Source organism: Alternaria hordeiaustralica (assembly GCF_023758085.1).
Source record: "Alternaria hordeiaustralica strain BMP 2776 chromosome Unknown scaffold_3, whole genome shotgun sequence".
NCBI lineage: Eukaryota > Fungi > Ascomycota > Dothideomycetes > Pleosporales > Pleosporaceae > Alternaria > Alternaria hordeiaustralica.
In genome coordinates, this window is record NW_026056775.1 from 813,552 (window position 1) to 828,366 (window position 14,815).

The window sequence follows — 14,815 nt, forward strand, 5'->3', positions numbered from 1 at the left end:
TGGCCCAAAAGCCTCCGTCTCAAGTGAAAGCTTCAGTACAAGAAGAGTAAGCGTGAACAAAGGAAAGGGCGTGCGTCGCAGCGACAGTGGGAAAAAAGGGAGAGGGACAGGTCCAACGCTCAAGGGTATGAAAAGTTTGTTGTGACAAAGCCATGCTAAACATGTGTACTCATACAAAAGAGCGATTCGGGGTGTGCGAGTGTGTGTGGTGGTTTGGAGTGGGAATGATCGGGGGGGGGTTAGTTTCCACCGGAAGCCAGGTGATCGGCGGCCTATTGGAAATTGTTAGTTGGAGTCTTCTTCTACATAGAGTGTGGTTGCATTGCTTACCTTGTTGATGTCGTAGTCGTACTTCTCGAGCGCAGACAAGGCGTCGTTACGTCCATAGCCCATACCGGTCAGCTTCTTGAGGATAGGGTCGTCATGCTCGGTTCCAGTGCTGATGGCACGACCAAGCGAGGGCATCTGAGGCGACAATCCCTGAGACTTGGATGAAGAAGCAGCAGCCTCCTCATTGTCGAGAGTGTCAAAGACAGACTTGCCAAAGTCAGTGGACGCTTGCTGCGAGTGTGAGCCCTTGTCGGTCTGCGACGACTCGAGGTTGGAGAAGATGGCATCCCAGTCCTGGGACGAGGCAGCGGGTTGAGGCTGCTGGGGCTGTCCTCCAAAGGTCTGCGACAGGTGTTCAAAGTCACTGAAGCTGTCATCACCACGCGGCTTGCCGGTGGGAGTCTGCTGAGAAGCCATAGTGTTTGACTTGGAGGCAGCTGGCGAGTCAAACACTGGGTTGAACTCGTCAAGACCTTCACGGTTCTGCGAAGAGAACATGAAGTCGTCATCAGCGCGGTCATCCTCCTTGGCATCCGCTAGATCATCAAATCCGGCGTCGAAGTCATCGTTGAAGGCAGACTTGCCGAGTTGGGGGACGTTGTTGGAAGGCGATGGGCCCTTGTTGTTCTCATTGGCACCGTACGATACTGCAGAGTGGTATTGGTCGGATGGAACGGTCGATGATGGAGTATCTAGAGGAGGGGGCGATGTGGTCGCAGACTTGGAAGGGCCGCCAAAGAGAGCAGCTCCGTGACCGCCAGGAGGATTGTACGACTTCTCGGGACCTTGCGCGGTGTCAGGAGATCCTGGCGATGTTGGGTCTTCGCGAGCGGGAAGAAGACCACCGAACTCAGGTGGGAATTGGTTCGATCCACTTCTGGTCTGGTTCACACTGGACTCGTAGGTGGGTGGGGACTTCTGCGCACTAGGAGAGGGCAAGCCACCGATGTTGGAGTCCAGGCGGGTAGTTGGCGGCGGAGCTCTGTACAACTCGTCACTTGACGCAGTACCTGGTCGCTGCTGTTGCTGAGAGCGCTGCTCTTGTCCTGTGCTAGTACGCTTCTGGTTTGGCGACGCGGATGTGAAGTTGTCATCGAATCCGCGCTCATCGTTACTGTCGCTGTCATCATCGTGAGCGAGGTCCTCGATCGGAGGGAACTCCTTGTTGAACCTGTTGGAGTTATCCGCGGGTGCGCTTGTGGTGGATGCAGTAGCAGTGTTCTGACGACTAGGGCCGAAGCCAGCGAATGCCGCATCGAAATCATCCTTGCCTCCACGAGGTTGTTCACCAGAAGTGCTGCCGAAGGGGTCGGCGCGGTTGATGTTCCTGTTGGGGGCGCTCAGACTGCTCTCTCCAGTTTGGTTCTGCTGAAGAGGGGTAGCAGCCTCACGTGGGAAGGCACCAGGAATGTCAACACCAGCTGAAGGTGCTCCGAAGTTGGAGAAGGCATCCTTACGGTCCTCAGCTCTGGTTGAGCGCTGAGTATCACTGGTGATACTGGCTACAGGAGATGCTGATGAGAAGTTACGGTTGAACAGAGAAGGGTTGAAGTTGTCGGTTTCTGTGCGGTTGGTTTCAGTTCGCTCTACCGTGGGCTTCTCTGCTATTGGTGTGCTCGCAGGAGATGCCTGGGAAATTGTAGGTGTCTCGTTGCCAGGGCCACCGTATCTGCTGGCAGGAGCAGTAGCTCGCACGGAAGAGCTGAACGAGTCGGATCTCTGGCCGCCTTCCCTCAGAGGTAGGAATGAAGAGCCAAATTGACGCGACTCAGGGGGGGCTGGCGGGTCTGCAGCGCGGGGAGATTCCTGGTAAGAAGACAGAGGGGGTGAGGTAGACGGTGTGGGGACGTCAGGTCCTTCGGAAGAGCGTACTGATTGGCCGGATGGAACAGAGAAGCTGGGACCTTGGCTCTGGTTTTCGGGACGGAAAGAGACGGGAGGTGCTGTGCTTTGAGGAGTGCCGAAGCTACCAAAAACGCTGTCAAAGTCCTTGTGCGGGCCTTCACGTGCGAATCCAGATGGCGACATGGTGTTCTCCGCAACGGGTTGGGGCGACTTGCGGAAGAATGGGTTCGTGCTCTGGCTTGTAGTGGACGCTGCGGGGCTGACGGCGACGGCGGGAGTCTGGGCCTGCGGACTGCGTGTGCCCTCTTCCTGCGACTTGGTCAAGTCGTTCATTTCGTTCCTGATCTTGTCGCGTTCTCCCTCATTGGTAGCAAGCTGCTTCTTGTTGATAGCAACCATGCCCTTCTGCTGTCGGGCATCGTTCCTCATCTTGTCAAGCTGAGGACGCAGCTGTCCGATCTCGGTATTGAGTTGGCGGATGCGTTCTTTCAAGCTGTTGTTCTCACGTTGGTCAGCCTCAAGTTGGCCTCCCACCTGGCGGTGCTGATTCTGGAGATCCTGGTAAGAGCCCTCGATCATAGCAAGGTCCTGCTGCAGCTTGCGGGTCTCGTTGCGAGAGGCAGCCAGTCGGTCCTCTAGCGCCTTGACAGCCTTGACTTCCTGGTCGTACTGGGTCTTGAACTGCGAGAGGCGCAGCTCGAGATCGCGCTTCTGGGTGTTGACACTGTTGAGATCGCCCTCTGTCGCAGTCTTCTTGTTCTGAACTTCCTGCATCTGGTTTCGGAGAGTGGTCATCTGGTTAGACATGTTGGCCAGGTCAGTCGAGTCTTGCGTCAGCTTCTTGTTGATCTCGGCAACATCCTCTCCACCCAGCAAATCGTCCATTGCGGATGGTGTGGAGTGTTGTGGTACGCCAGAGGTACCCGATTGGCCTGTAGAATGCGCAGTAAGAGTCTGACCGAATGAAGAACTAGGCATGAACGGCTTGAAGGTGGAAGCAGGGTTCCGCGGTTGAGGCTGGAATGGGTGAGGAGACGTGGGCGAAGTTGGCTTGCTTCCGAAAGGATCCGCCTCGAATGGCTTGCTGAAGGTAGCCGAGCCGCCTGTCGATTGCGGTTGCTGAGGAGCAGGAGCCGGTGCTGTGAAGGCGTCGAGTCCGAAGAGATCATCTGCAGCTGATTTGGCGGCGCGAGGAACGGGTGGCGCTGGCTGAGGGGCGGCTACTGGCACTGCTTGGTTGGCAGCTGTTCGTAGGCTCGGGGGAATCAGGCTGGGTGGTAGTGTTGCTGGAAGCTGGTCTCCCTTCCGTTGTTGACGGATCAGGTACATTGCGACTGCGAACTCGTCCTTGGACAGCTGACCTTCCGAATTGATGTCTGCGAGGTCCCATATTCCTGCGAGGACATCTTCGGGCAGGCCGGAATCGCTGAAAAAGCGCACTGCCTGGTCGCCAGTGATAAAACCGCGACCCATGGTGTCAACCGTCTTGAAGAGGTTGTCGTAAGACGCCTTCTCTTGTGGGCTGATAAGCCAATCGCTGCCGGTCGGTTGGGGTGCTGGAGCCGGTGCTCCGAATGGAGTTCGTCCAAGGGGACTCGATTGCCGCGGCTGGTTTTGCTGACCGCTGAACTGGCGCGGGATGGACATGGATTGGTCTGGTCGGCCTGGTGGAGGTGGGAGTTGTCCCCGTCGCGAGGCAGCTTCGTACAGGCCTGGGGGTAGAGCGGTCGGGAGGGCCTTCATGTTGCCAGTTCGGTAGGAGGCGAGCATGTGCATGGCAATGATGAATTCGGTGACGTTCAAAGCGCCGCGCTGCTCCGTGTCGGAAAGATTCCAGATGCGACCGAGGACTTCATTGGGTAACCGCGCTTTCTCAAAGATCTCCTTTGCATTCTCGCCTGGAAATGTTAGAGTCGCACTAGTCGAGTATCGAGACACATACCAGAGAGCACGCCATTGACGGCACCAGACTTCTCGAATAGGCCTGCGTATTCAGCAGCCTTGGCGGGTACTAGCGGAGGCACGCGGATGGGGCCGTTGCCGCTCATCTGAGGTTGTATCGAACCGGTGGGTTGTGGAGAGAAGCTCGGGGCGGCGGGAGGAGCGGATGGGATGTTCAAGCCCTCGAACTTGGGCAGGGGCGCAGCTGCGGGAGTGTCAGCGCATGGCTATACTACGGGCCATTGAGGTCATACGTCTAAAGGCCAGCTCTGGGGCGGGGTCTCTGCCGGCCTGGTAGTGTCCGATGAGGCGCAGGACCTGGCAGAAGCCGGCCATGGTCAGGAGACCGCGGTTCTCCGTGTCTGCAATCTGCCATATCTCGCCCAGGACAGCGGGTGCCAACTTGGTGCGCTCGAAGAACTTGACGGCAATCTCGCCTGTTATGACGCCCAGCTTCTCCGTGTCGGCTTGCTGGAAGAGGAACTGGAAGACGCGCTTCTCCTCGGGCGTCAGGTTGAGGACGGGCTGGTCTGCGCCGCGTTAGCTGGGACGTGGGCAGGTGTATGTGTCAGCACGCACTCAATTCGCCGCTCTGTGCGAGGTCCGCCATGGCTGTGTGGGCTCCGTGGACGGCGCTCGTGGTTGTTAGGCTTCTGCCTAGGTGGATGAGGCTGAAGCTCCCGGCGCTGTCGTGTAATGGAGCGGGGAAGCTTTGGGCGGCCGGGCGGTGGACTGCTGCAGGGCTAGCGGCCGGCGGCTACACGCGAAAAAACACCTCTCGAGTAGCGATGGAAAGCCCTTGGGGGTGAAGGGGGCGCGATGGTGGTAGCAATGTTGGTGGAGGGTTGGCCTTGGGGAGATGCGCCGGAAGCTTGATCCTAGTGATGCTAGGCGCGAGTTAGTCGTTAGTGCTGCGTCGATGCTCGCAACTCGTCTATTGGGCGGGAACACAGCAGCTGTCACGGGCCCAGCCACGCTGTCGATGCATCCCATCCCGCCCTGCCACTCATTTCCATGCACATGGCCGGCCTCCGCATTTCACCCAAGCCCTCGGCCAATCGCACACGCACAGTTATTCCGGATGTGTAACCTGACGCACCGGGTCATCAGCGGTCGATACGCATGTGAAATTGACGCTGCTGTGTGAGGATGGGTGTTGTCATTACTTCGTGATTACAAGTCTTGTACAATAGGGTGGTGAAGGGCCTGTACACCGACGCTTCATCGCCGCTCGCCACGACCCCGACTGTTCTTCTCTCTCCAGCACTTGACAAAAGCCAGACTAGGGCTCACTTCCTCACGCCTCCCCCACGCCCGTCCCAGCAGCCAGTCAGTGACACTGATCACCTTGGCCGTCCTGTCCCAGTGCTGGCCCTCTTCTGTGTGCTCGATGATGTGATTCAAGATGCGCCCCTCTTCGTCGAACTCAAACTTGAAGAGCCCAGTGAACTCCTGGTGCGGTCTCTTGGATCCTGCGACAATGCTCGTAATCTTTTCGACTACGTCGCTGACCTGGCCGTTCTCCTTCTCCGATTTGCATGTCTGCCACCGGACTATGAGCTTCTCGTTGCGTACGTTGCTTGTGGCGGATCCTCCATTCTTGACCATGCGCTCAGACAATATCTTGAGCTTCACATTGCCAAGAACTGGCACCTGGCCCCATGCGACCGGTGCTGTCCATAATGCTGCCGCGTATGAAATCCTCCCACTAACGGTGGGTAGGTGCGGGTGCGTCGAGGGGAACAGTTGAAGACTGATCTGCGGGGAAAGTATGTCTTGCGGTAGGGGCGATATTAAGAGCGTGGGTAGGCGATCGTGGAGTACTCGGATTGCTGTCATCGTGTTAGCCTTCTAATTCTACATGTAGAAGGTGCCGCCTACTGTTTCCGAGTTTCAAGTTGCGCTCGTTGGAACGCGCCTTCTCGCGCTCATCGGATTCCGGATGAGAGCATGGCGACGAGCTAGTGAACCAGTGCCTTGACACGGATGCCTGTCTCGCGCCGGCGTCGCTGAGGGTCCTCTTGTACTGCTTGAGCCCCAGCAGCCGGGGCGCAGTGAGCGATCTCGCTGTCCTAGTGGGGAGTTGCGTGCGGGCAAACGTGGAGAAGCGCCGCATCAGACCGCTGGTCATCTGTGTGGATAGGGATATGCGACCATAGGTGAAGATGTACTAGGTGGTGAAATGGCAATTGCGGAGGATTCGCTGTCTTCGCGCGCTAGTCGTATGACCGAACATTGAAAATGCTCAGGTGGGTCCAACCTCGAAATGCCGGGGTAGGGGTCGTGACGTAGGTTTACCGACCATCTACATCCCGCTGTAGCTACCGTCCTCGCCACGCCTGTTCGCATTGAGATGTCCCGGTGGGACGATCGATCTCCAGATGCACAATGACGCCTATAAAGATGAGGATATCTCTGCTCGACGCTTTCTTGGATGAATTTTCAATCTTGTCTCAGCAGATTCCCTAAAACGCCAGTTAGACCTTTTGTTAACAAAGGGTAAGAACGACCCCGCAGTTACCCCATGCCCAAGCTACCACTAACATATCGAGTATTAGATCGCGAACATACAAGAACATTCTCCCAGTCCCCAAATTCTCCACAATGGCCCCCTCAGGGAAGCGCATCGTCTTCACCGGCGGCTCAGGAAAGGCTGGACGCCATGTCATCCCAGAACTCATCAAGAAGGGCTACTCGGTACTCAATCTTGACTTGACAGGTACATTCCCGATTTCTTCGCTGCAATGTTCTATGAATTGACATCAACCAGACTTTCCCGACCCGAACGCCGGAGTCTTCACCCTCAAAACCGACCTCACAGACAGCGGCCAAGTCTTCAACGCGCTCACAACCCACTTCAACTTCGCCGGCTATGAAGTTCCTCACGTACCCGGCCCACCAGACGCAGTCATTCACTTCGCAGCCTACGCACGAAACATGCTGGTACCCGACAACGAGTGCTATGCTGGCAACGTGAGGTCCACATACAATGTTATCGAGGCAGCGTGCAAGCTCGGCGTCAAGAAAATCATCATCGCTAGCAGCGAAACAACCTACGAAGTGTGCTTTGGCCAAGGAGATCTCGACTACACCGCGTTTCCACTGACTGAAGATATGGACGTAAACCCCATGGACACCTACGCCATCTCCAAACTCTGCGGTGAGCGCGTCGCCCGCGGATTTGCCCGCAGATTTGACGCCGACATATACGCCCTCCGTATCGGAAACGTCATCGAGCCTCACGAGTACGAGCGCGACTTCCCAAAGTACATCAAGTCTCCAGAGTGCCGTAAGAGAAACGCTTGGGCATACATTGACGCTCGTGATCTTGGTCAGATTTGCGATCTATGTGTACAGAAAGATGGACTGGGTTTCCAGGTCTTCAACGCAACGAACGATACCATCACTGCCACGTTCCCAACAAAGCAGTTCCTGGAACAGTATGCACCCAATACGCCCATCACGAGGGAAATGGAAGAGTGGGAGGCACCGCTGAGTAACCGCAAGATTAGGGATGTTCTTGGATTCAAGGAGGAACACAACTGGCGGAAGTACTACAACCCTGATCAGTAGATGCCGATCAACTGCCATTAAAAACACCAAGCATATGTTCAAAGTTCAGATATCCGAATTGTTTTTGAGTTTGTGATGTTCCTATCATATGCGTTTACGCCCCTTCTCCTCTTTCCTCCACATCACTCCGTCCATGCTTCTCGCTCACAGCAGCAACAACATGTCCATCATCCCCACCCATTTTAACCCTCCCAGTATCCCCCTTATGTCCCTGCGTCCCTATCCTCAAAAAGGGAACAAGAAGCAATCCAGGCACCGAAGCAGCCGCCGCGAACCAAAACACCGCCGCAAACGGCTCCGCAGCATTTTTCGCATAGTAGCCAGAGGTAGCAGGACGTCTTTGAACGGCATCAAATATGGCAGTCGCAGCACCATACGCAATCGCAGTACACAGACGAGTCAGAGTCTGGAATAGCGACCCGGCAATGGATTGTTTGCTTGTAGGCATGGATGAGAGGACGTACATCTACTCGTGATCAGTGTCAAGAACCACTAACAATACACAACGAAATTGGAAAGGAGAGAAACTTACATTAGCGACAATGAACTGGAAATCCACCCCAATAACACACAAACACAGTGCGGGGAAAGAAAACGCCCAGTACGAGTCTCCGTACCTCTGCACGGCAGCGAGGGTGAACGAGACGGTTAGTGCTGCGGCACCGATGCCAACGAGCAGTTTGTTGGAGACTTTGTGTTGCACGAGAGCGGCTACGGCGTTGGCGGACAGTCCTACGATGACCATGGGGAGCATGTGCACGCCTGTCATGAGGGCGTTGTAGTTGAGTTGGGTTTGGAAGTAGAGTGCGATCCAGAAGGAGAAGACGGGGAAGCCGAGAAAGCCACAGGAGAGGATGGTGAGGAGCTGTGTTTGATGTATGGGTTAGTGGGTTGTGGAACTTTTCTTCCCGTGGTAATGGTGTTGATGGTAGAAAAGTAGACGGCGAGGAGAACTTACAAGGGAAAAGTCCCGATCATACCAGATCTTCATGTCGATCATAGCATATGGGTATTTGATTTCCCATACGACAAATGCCGCGATTAGGATAAGTCCAAGAATCAGTAGGACGAGCACATACGGCGTCTTCCACCCCTGCGGTGCATCGCCTCCCAGACTACCCCAAAATCAGTCTGACACCCTCTGAAGCCTACTTGGAGAACATACCTCAACGCCGCACAAAACATCCCAATCCCCAGCACCGTCAACCCCGTCCCCGGCAAATCCAACCTCTTAACCGTCTCGGCATCCAACCTCCTCTTGGGCGTCGCATCCCTCGGCACCGTAAACGCCGCAACAATACTAGTCACAAAGTACACAATAGCAAGTAACCAAAACCCCGCTCTCCAACTAAACACCTGCGTAAACAATCCCGACAAGATAGTCCCGAAAACAAAGCCCATGGGATTTCCAGCGCTGAAACAACCAAAAGCGCGGTTCTTGCGTCGGCTGGGCAACTCGTAGATGGCGCCCAGCATACCTTGGGCTGGAGGCACGGAGGAGGCGGAGAAGATGCCTAGCACGCCGCAGAGGATATCCAAAGTCATGCCCGAGGTGGAGAAACCGGCGCCGAGACAGAAGACGGAGAAGAGGAACATGGAGGCTATGAACATGGTTTTGCGGCCGAAGAGGTCGGCTACGCTGCCGAAGAAGAGGAGGAGGGATCCTGCTGTGAGTCTATGGGTTCTCAGTCTGCGTCAGTCGAGATGTTCTGCTGGGTATATGCTTACGATGTCGCTGCATTCATCCATGTGACTTCCGCATTCGTCATGTTGAGATCCCGCGCAGCGAAAGAACTCATGACTGTGATCGACCCGGTTAGGAAGCTCGTCATGGCGACGGCCATGGTCACTGAGGCGATGAACATGCATTCTTGGAAAGTCGATGCGAAGCATTCTGGTCGCGCGTTGGGATCCTTGTCGCTGATTGGTTGATCATGATGCGAAAGGGAAGCGGCGACTTCGGCGTCTGCGTCTGCTGCGTCCGCCCCCATTTCGTCTCGGAGTGCTGAACGCAAAGTTGAAAGAAGCGCAAAGAGCAATTGATAGGAAAGATGCTATGTGGGTTTCGAATTGACGAGACAGGGATCTGAGAAGCAATGATCGAAATGCGCCGATTGTGGAATTATTCAGCGCGCGGAATTCATCCATGAGGCCGCGCTTGTTGCATAACGTCTAGCCGCTATTTAGGCAAGTGATGGCTGCACTATTCCCGGCTTGCATATATGCGCAGTTACGGACTCGGAGAAACACCGATGTCAAGATCCGCGGAGTGTGTTAAAATGCGCCAGGTATAAGATGATGGGCGCATAAAGAGTGTGAGAGTGAAGATGATGGATATCATGGTGAACGTACGTTATCTTACAGCTTTATTACTTTCCACTCACCTAGTTGCATCCTTCCTAGTTGGCCACCTAATGGGCCTTGTACCTCTCTTCCGTTGGCCCAGAGCTTCTTGCCTGCCCAATGCTCAATGAATCCATCTGGACCTGATACTATGATCAGCCTTGAGCCGTTCTCTGCTCGTTGCCTTTGTATCTTCTTCTCGATCTCGGATGGATGGATAAATGTCTTCTCCTCGTCGACGTAGTAGTTGACACGGAGGCCTTCGCCTTTTGTTGCTTCGCTCCGCTTCTTGAGCGCATCCAGTTCCTTCACCACAATGCCCTTGGACGCGGTAGATGAGTCCTCCGCAAGTGGTGCAGCTGCAACGGACTCGCTGGAACCGAAGAAGCTCTGCCACCAGCCTACTCGATCTAGTGCAGATGTTGTACTGCCTCTGTCGTCGCTGACGCCACCTACACATTCTTCACGCCGCCTATTCGCCCATAGTATGTGCATCCGGCTTCCAGTCCTTCTTCCTAGGGCTTGAGCAACCTGCATCGCGGGTGCTATGCCGGTCCCGCCTGCCAGGAAGACAACCTCTATGATATCGCGGGGAAGCTCAAGTTCGGTGTTCGGTCCTCGTAGCTCGACGGTGGATTGTTCGGGTAGTCGGTGCAGGTAGGTCGAGACCTCGCCTCCCTGTTCTTGCCGTATGAGCAGCCTCATATCCTCGGGCTCATTCTCGCCATTCTTGTGGACGTCTGGGGGTAAAGGCGGCAGCGGTGTGTATGCGCGCGCAATCTGTAATTGTGGCTGCTTTATCTGGACACTCCAGATGCTGCGCTTCCACACCTCCTTCACACTTTCCGTATCTGAGACCCCATTGCTATTGCGCAATGTGAATATTGCGCTGGTCGACGAGACGGGCTGCTTGTCTACAAGCGTGTACGGCGTGAAGGTATGCGGGTTCAACGATGCGTCGGAGGGGTCGGCGGATTTGGTAAAGCGATAGGCGGCGCCGCCAATGGCTGAGGTCCCGAGTACTATCAAGGGCCCTGCTCGCCGTTTGAGCCAGGACATGGCGTCTATGGGACTTGGCCGTCTTCAACGAGATGTCGTGGTCTCGCGCCGTGGGCACGCAGCGGAAGAATCTCGACATGACGACATGGCCCAAGCGCGATGCCCGCTCTAGTATGCCGAGGCGTGACCATGTCCGATGCCATCATTACTAAAGGGTATCTTGTGGCATTCTGACATCTGTTGCGCAGATCGAGAGCGTCAGGCTGGGTTAGAGACTATACCAATATTGCTCTATGTGTCGTCCAGTAGACTCTTTCCCGGCATCTGTGAGGGTGAAGAGGTTCGACTTCGTAGGGTTGCTGTAGCCCGCGTGGGATGGCTGTAACGCGTCTCTGACTTCTAGAACATGGCGCGGGGTTTTAAGGAGGTGGCAAGAGGTCGATCGTCTGGGTGAAACAACATTAGCGAAGGTTGCTTTCCTTTTCGAGGACATGCACACCTCAGATGCGTCGAGCAGCTAAGCGGCTGCTTCCGTTGGACCCTGCATCTGGGGCCTATTGACCCTAACCAGGTGGCGTCCTGGCATGAGTTCGTTATCGTTCATTGTAACACTTCCATCGCTTTACTACCGCTCTCACCGCTCTCCTACTGTCAGCCTTCCATCTACTCAACTACAGCCAAGGTACTCCTACGAACCCGATCCACGGTTCCGCACTTGCACCGGCGAATCGCCGGAGTTATCGCGGGATAAGATTTCAGCCCTATCACCTCTTCAACTTTTCACCAACCACGATACAACACCTGGCTGTCGCTTAGACGTCCGGCCTGACTCTCTTGACAATTCAATATCGGGATCTGTTGTAGAAACATCTCACGCACTACCCGATTATTCCGGGCTTCAGACCCGCGACCAAAGCGATGGCGCCTGCCGTTCTGACTCAGCGCCCAAGGATACTCTGTCTGGACGCCTACGACTCTTTTTCCAACAACATTGTCGCGCTGGTCGAGCAGAATGTAGACGCGGAAATCATCAAAATCTTCATCGATGATCCTGTTCTTGCGAAGCCATCAGCCTCTGGGGAGTTCACAGCGTTTACCGACTATTTGAAGAGCTTTGATGCCGTCATTGCAGGGCCGGGACCTGGCTGGGCGAAATGTGACGAAGATGTTGGTCTAATGAAAGAACTCTGGAAACTTCGGGATGAGCAGATCATTCCAGTGCTCGGTATATGTCTCGGATTCCAGTCGCTATGCCTTGCATTTGGAGCCGATATTGAAAGACTCGCGGAACCAAAGCACGGTATCATAACGGCCGTCCTACACAAGAGCCAGTCAATATTCCGCGGTGTGGAGAGTCTTTTAGCAACGCAGTACCACTCTTTGCAAGTCAAACTCGATCACCCCATACAGAACAAGCGCGCTGTACGGTATCCTGCACAGCTTTGGGAACCCACCGAGACCTGCCCTCAGTTGGAGCCGTTGGCGTGGGATTTTGATAGCGATCTCAACGGTGCCGTTCTCATGGGCATCAAACATTTGCAGAAGCCGTTCTGGGGAGTTCAATTTCATCCAGAGTCGATATGTACAAACGACGAGGGCAAGCGCATCATCCGGAATTGGTGGGAGGACGCCCAAGCCTGGAACCGGAAGCGCATGTTCAGGAACGTCCCCAAGCATAGTCTGACATCCAACGTGCCGTCTTTGCCGATGACTGCTGAGGATTTCCGACGAGAATTGGGGATCTACGGCACAAAGAAACAGAGCAAACGCTCTTATACCGATTTCGTCGCAAAGCTTGATAGCGACACTATCACACCGTTCGAGCTGGCCTCGCTCATTGCGCATGGGGACGGGCAGTCACTACCGGATCTACCACCGAGCACTGTGCATTGTGCGACCACGGGAAGTGGACGACTTACCGTTGCGGATGCTTGTGAGCTCTTCGAGTTATCAAGAGGCGAAGCCATAGTGTTAGAGTCGGGACTGCAATCGAACCTCGTACCCATGGCTGTGGGAACAGGCAGGTACAGCATTATTGGTGTCGTCATCCCAGAAGAGACTCTGCGCCTACATTACTACGCCGGCACCCGCAGAATGGAGCTCAGAGATGGTAAAGACCAAGTGCATACGGACTGGACCGTGGCCGACCCTTGGCCCTACGTACGAGAAGTCATGAAGAGTCTCCAGCCCTCGACTCCGCCACAGGGTTCAACATGGGCTCCTTTCTGGGGAGGTTTGATGGGATATGCATCTTACGAGGCTGGTCTAGAAACAATTGACGTCAACGGCCACGAAGAAGCCTCATATCCGGACATCTGCTTCGCCTACATAACAAGGAGTATTGTCTTTGACCACCAGATCAAAAAGATCTATGTTCAAAGTATTCGCGGCCCCTGTGACCAGGATTGGGTTATCAACACAATAGAGAGACTGTATGAGCATGCAGGCTTCAAATCACGAGAGACTACCCCGAACTCTGCCGCAATGAGACAGGTCGACCCTTTCGAGACGCATGGCACCATGCACCAGTATATTGAGTCATGCCATCAGCTCACCGTTGGCGAAAACGACTACTGCGATAAAGTCAGAGCCTGCAAAGACTCGATAGCAGACGGCCAGAGCTACGAGTTGTGTCTGACGACTCGCAACGAGGTTCGTGCTCGCAAGCCTACAGCGTGCAGAATATCCCACTCCGAGGATAATGAACACTCCTGGAACCTCTACAAACGCCTAACTGGTCAAAACCCCGCGCCATTCAGCGCCTACATGAGGATGCACAATGTGCATATACTGTGCTCCTCACCAGAGCGGTACATAAGCTGGGACCGATCGCAAACTGCACAATGCCGGCCAATCAAGGGAACAGTGCAGAAGAAACCTGGTGTAACTGCCGAGATGGCCCATGACATCCTCTCTTCGTCCAAGGAACGTGCAGAAAATCTCATGATTGTTGATCTTACCCGCCATCAACTTCACGGTGTCTATGGCTCCGAGAACGTCCGAGTGAGCCAGCTCATGGAAGTGGAAGAATACGAAACACTGTGGCAACTAGTCTCAGTCGTCGACGCAGTACCCAGCGGAATCTACAAGCCTACCACCCCGGAAGATTGGGAAGACCCTGTGGAATACGCTTCCAAAAAGCCAACCAAACACTCGGTGCCATACTTAGGGTTCGACGCTTTCGTCGAGAGTCTGCCACCAGGAAGTATGACTGGGGCGCCCAAGAAGCGCTCATGCGAAATCCTTCACACCGTGGAGAGTGGCGTGAGGCGAGGCATATACTCAGGTGTTCTCGGGTATCTCGACGTCGGAGGAGGCGGCGACTTCAACGTCGTCATCCGTACCGCTATCAAGATCGACGACGATCAGGAAGATGACAAAGAAGACGTCTGGCGCATCGGTGCTGGCGGGGCAGTCACAAGCCAGAGCACCCCACAAGGCGAATTTGAGGAGATGATTGCCAAGTTCGGCAGCACGAACAGAGCTTTCATGCCATTGCCACCACCAAAGCCAAAGACCAAGGGTAGAAGGGTTGAGATCATTGAGCCTGATGACCCGGAATTTGCGGAACTGTTGGCGAGTATGAGGGGTGGGGAGGAATTGACGCTTGACGATGCGCAGCTCATGTTGAGGGCTGTCGAACGCGAGCTCAGAAGAAGGAATGCTGCAGGTGATACGGCAGGCTTTATTCCAGATGGGGAATGATTTGTTCGATAGGAGTTTGAACGGGCGGAGTCAGTCATTTGAGCTTAACCTGTGATACCATGTTTTGAGATAGTATAGA

The 14,815-nt window shown here is 54.8% G+C and overlaps 6 protein-coding genes across 6 annotated transcripts; 2 read left to right on the plus strand and 4 right to left on the minus strand.

The window, feature by feature from the left end:
• Window positions 1-239: 239 nt before the first annotated feature.
• On the minus strand, window positions 240-4,726 carry J4E84_002435 (uncharacterized protein; the record flags this gene model as incomplete). Its single annotated transcript, XM_049385060.1, has 5 exons — window positions 240-272; window positions 331-4,073; window positions 4,118-4,321; window positions 4,371-4,646; window positions 4,696-4,726. The coding sequence occupies 5 exons, from the start codon at window positions 4,724-4,726 to the stop codon at window positions 240-242; spliced, it is 4,287 nt and encodes a 1,428-aa protein (XP_049247083.1).
• Window positions 4,727-5,337: 611 nt separating this feature from the next.
• On the minus strand, window positions 5,338-6,247 carry J4E84_002436 (uncharacterized protein; the record flags this gene model as incomplete). The annotated part of the gene is made up of 2 exons (XM_049385061.1): window positions 5,338-5,948; window positions 5,998-6,247. 2 exons carry the CDS (start codon window positions 6,245-6,247, stop codon window positions 5,338-5,340), a joined length of 861 nt encoding a protein of 286 aa, XP_049247084.1.
• A 473-nt stretch (window positions 6,248-6,720) lies between these two features.
• J4E84_002437 (putative secondary metabolism biosynthetic enzyme) lies at window positions 6,721-7,689 on the plus strand (the record flags this gene model as incomplete). Its single annotated transcript, XM_049385062.1, has 2 exons — window positions 6,721-6,835; window positions 6,887-7,689. The coding sequence occupies 2 exons, from the start codon at window positions 6,721-6,723 to the stop codon at window positions 7,687-7,689; spliced, it is 918 nt and encodes a 305-aa protein (XP_049247085.1).
• A 94-nt stretch (window positions 7,690-7,783) lies between these two features.
• On the minus strand, window positions 7,784-9,554 carry J4E84_002438 (uncharacterized protein; the record flags this gene model as incomplete). Its single annotated transcript, XM_049385063.1, has 5 exons — window positions 7,784-8,155; window positions 8,222-8,554; window positions 8,648-8,804; window positions 8,855-9,364; window positions 9,418-9,554. The coding sequence occupies 5 exons, from the start codon at window positions 9,552-9,554 to the stop codon at window positions 7,784-7,786; spliced, it is 1,509 nt and encodes a 502-aa protein (XP_049247086.1).
• Window positions 9,555-10,047: 493 nt separating this feature from the next.
• Window positions 10,048-11,091, minus strand: J4E84_002439 (uncharacterized protein; the record flags this gene model as incomplete). The annotated part of the gene is made up of 1 exon (XM_049385064.1): window positions 10,048-11,091. One exon carries the CDS (start codon window positions 11,089-11,091, stop codon window positions 10,048-10,050), a length of 1,044 nt encoding a protein of 347 aa, XP_049247087.1.
• A 524-nt stretch (window positions 11,092-11,615) lies between these two features.
• J4E84_002440 (uncharacterized protein) lies at window positions 11,616-14,736 on the plus strand (the record flags this gene model as incomplete). Its single annotated transcript, XM_049385065.1, has 2 exons — window positions 11,616-11,619; window positions 11,948-14,736. The coding sequence occupies 2 exons, from the start codon at window positions 11,616-11,618 to the stop codon at window positions 14,734-14,736; spliced, it is 2,793 nt and encodes a 930-aa protein (XP_049247088.1).
• Window positions 14,737-14,815: the final 79 nt, after the last annotated feature.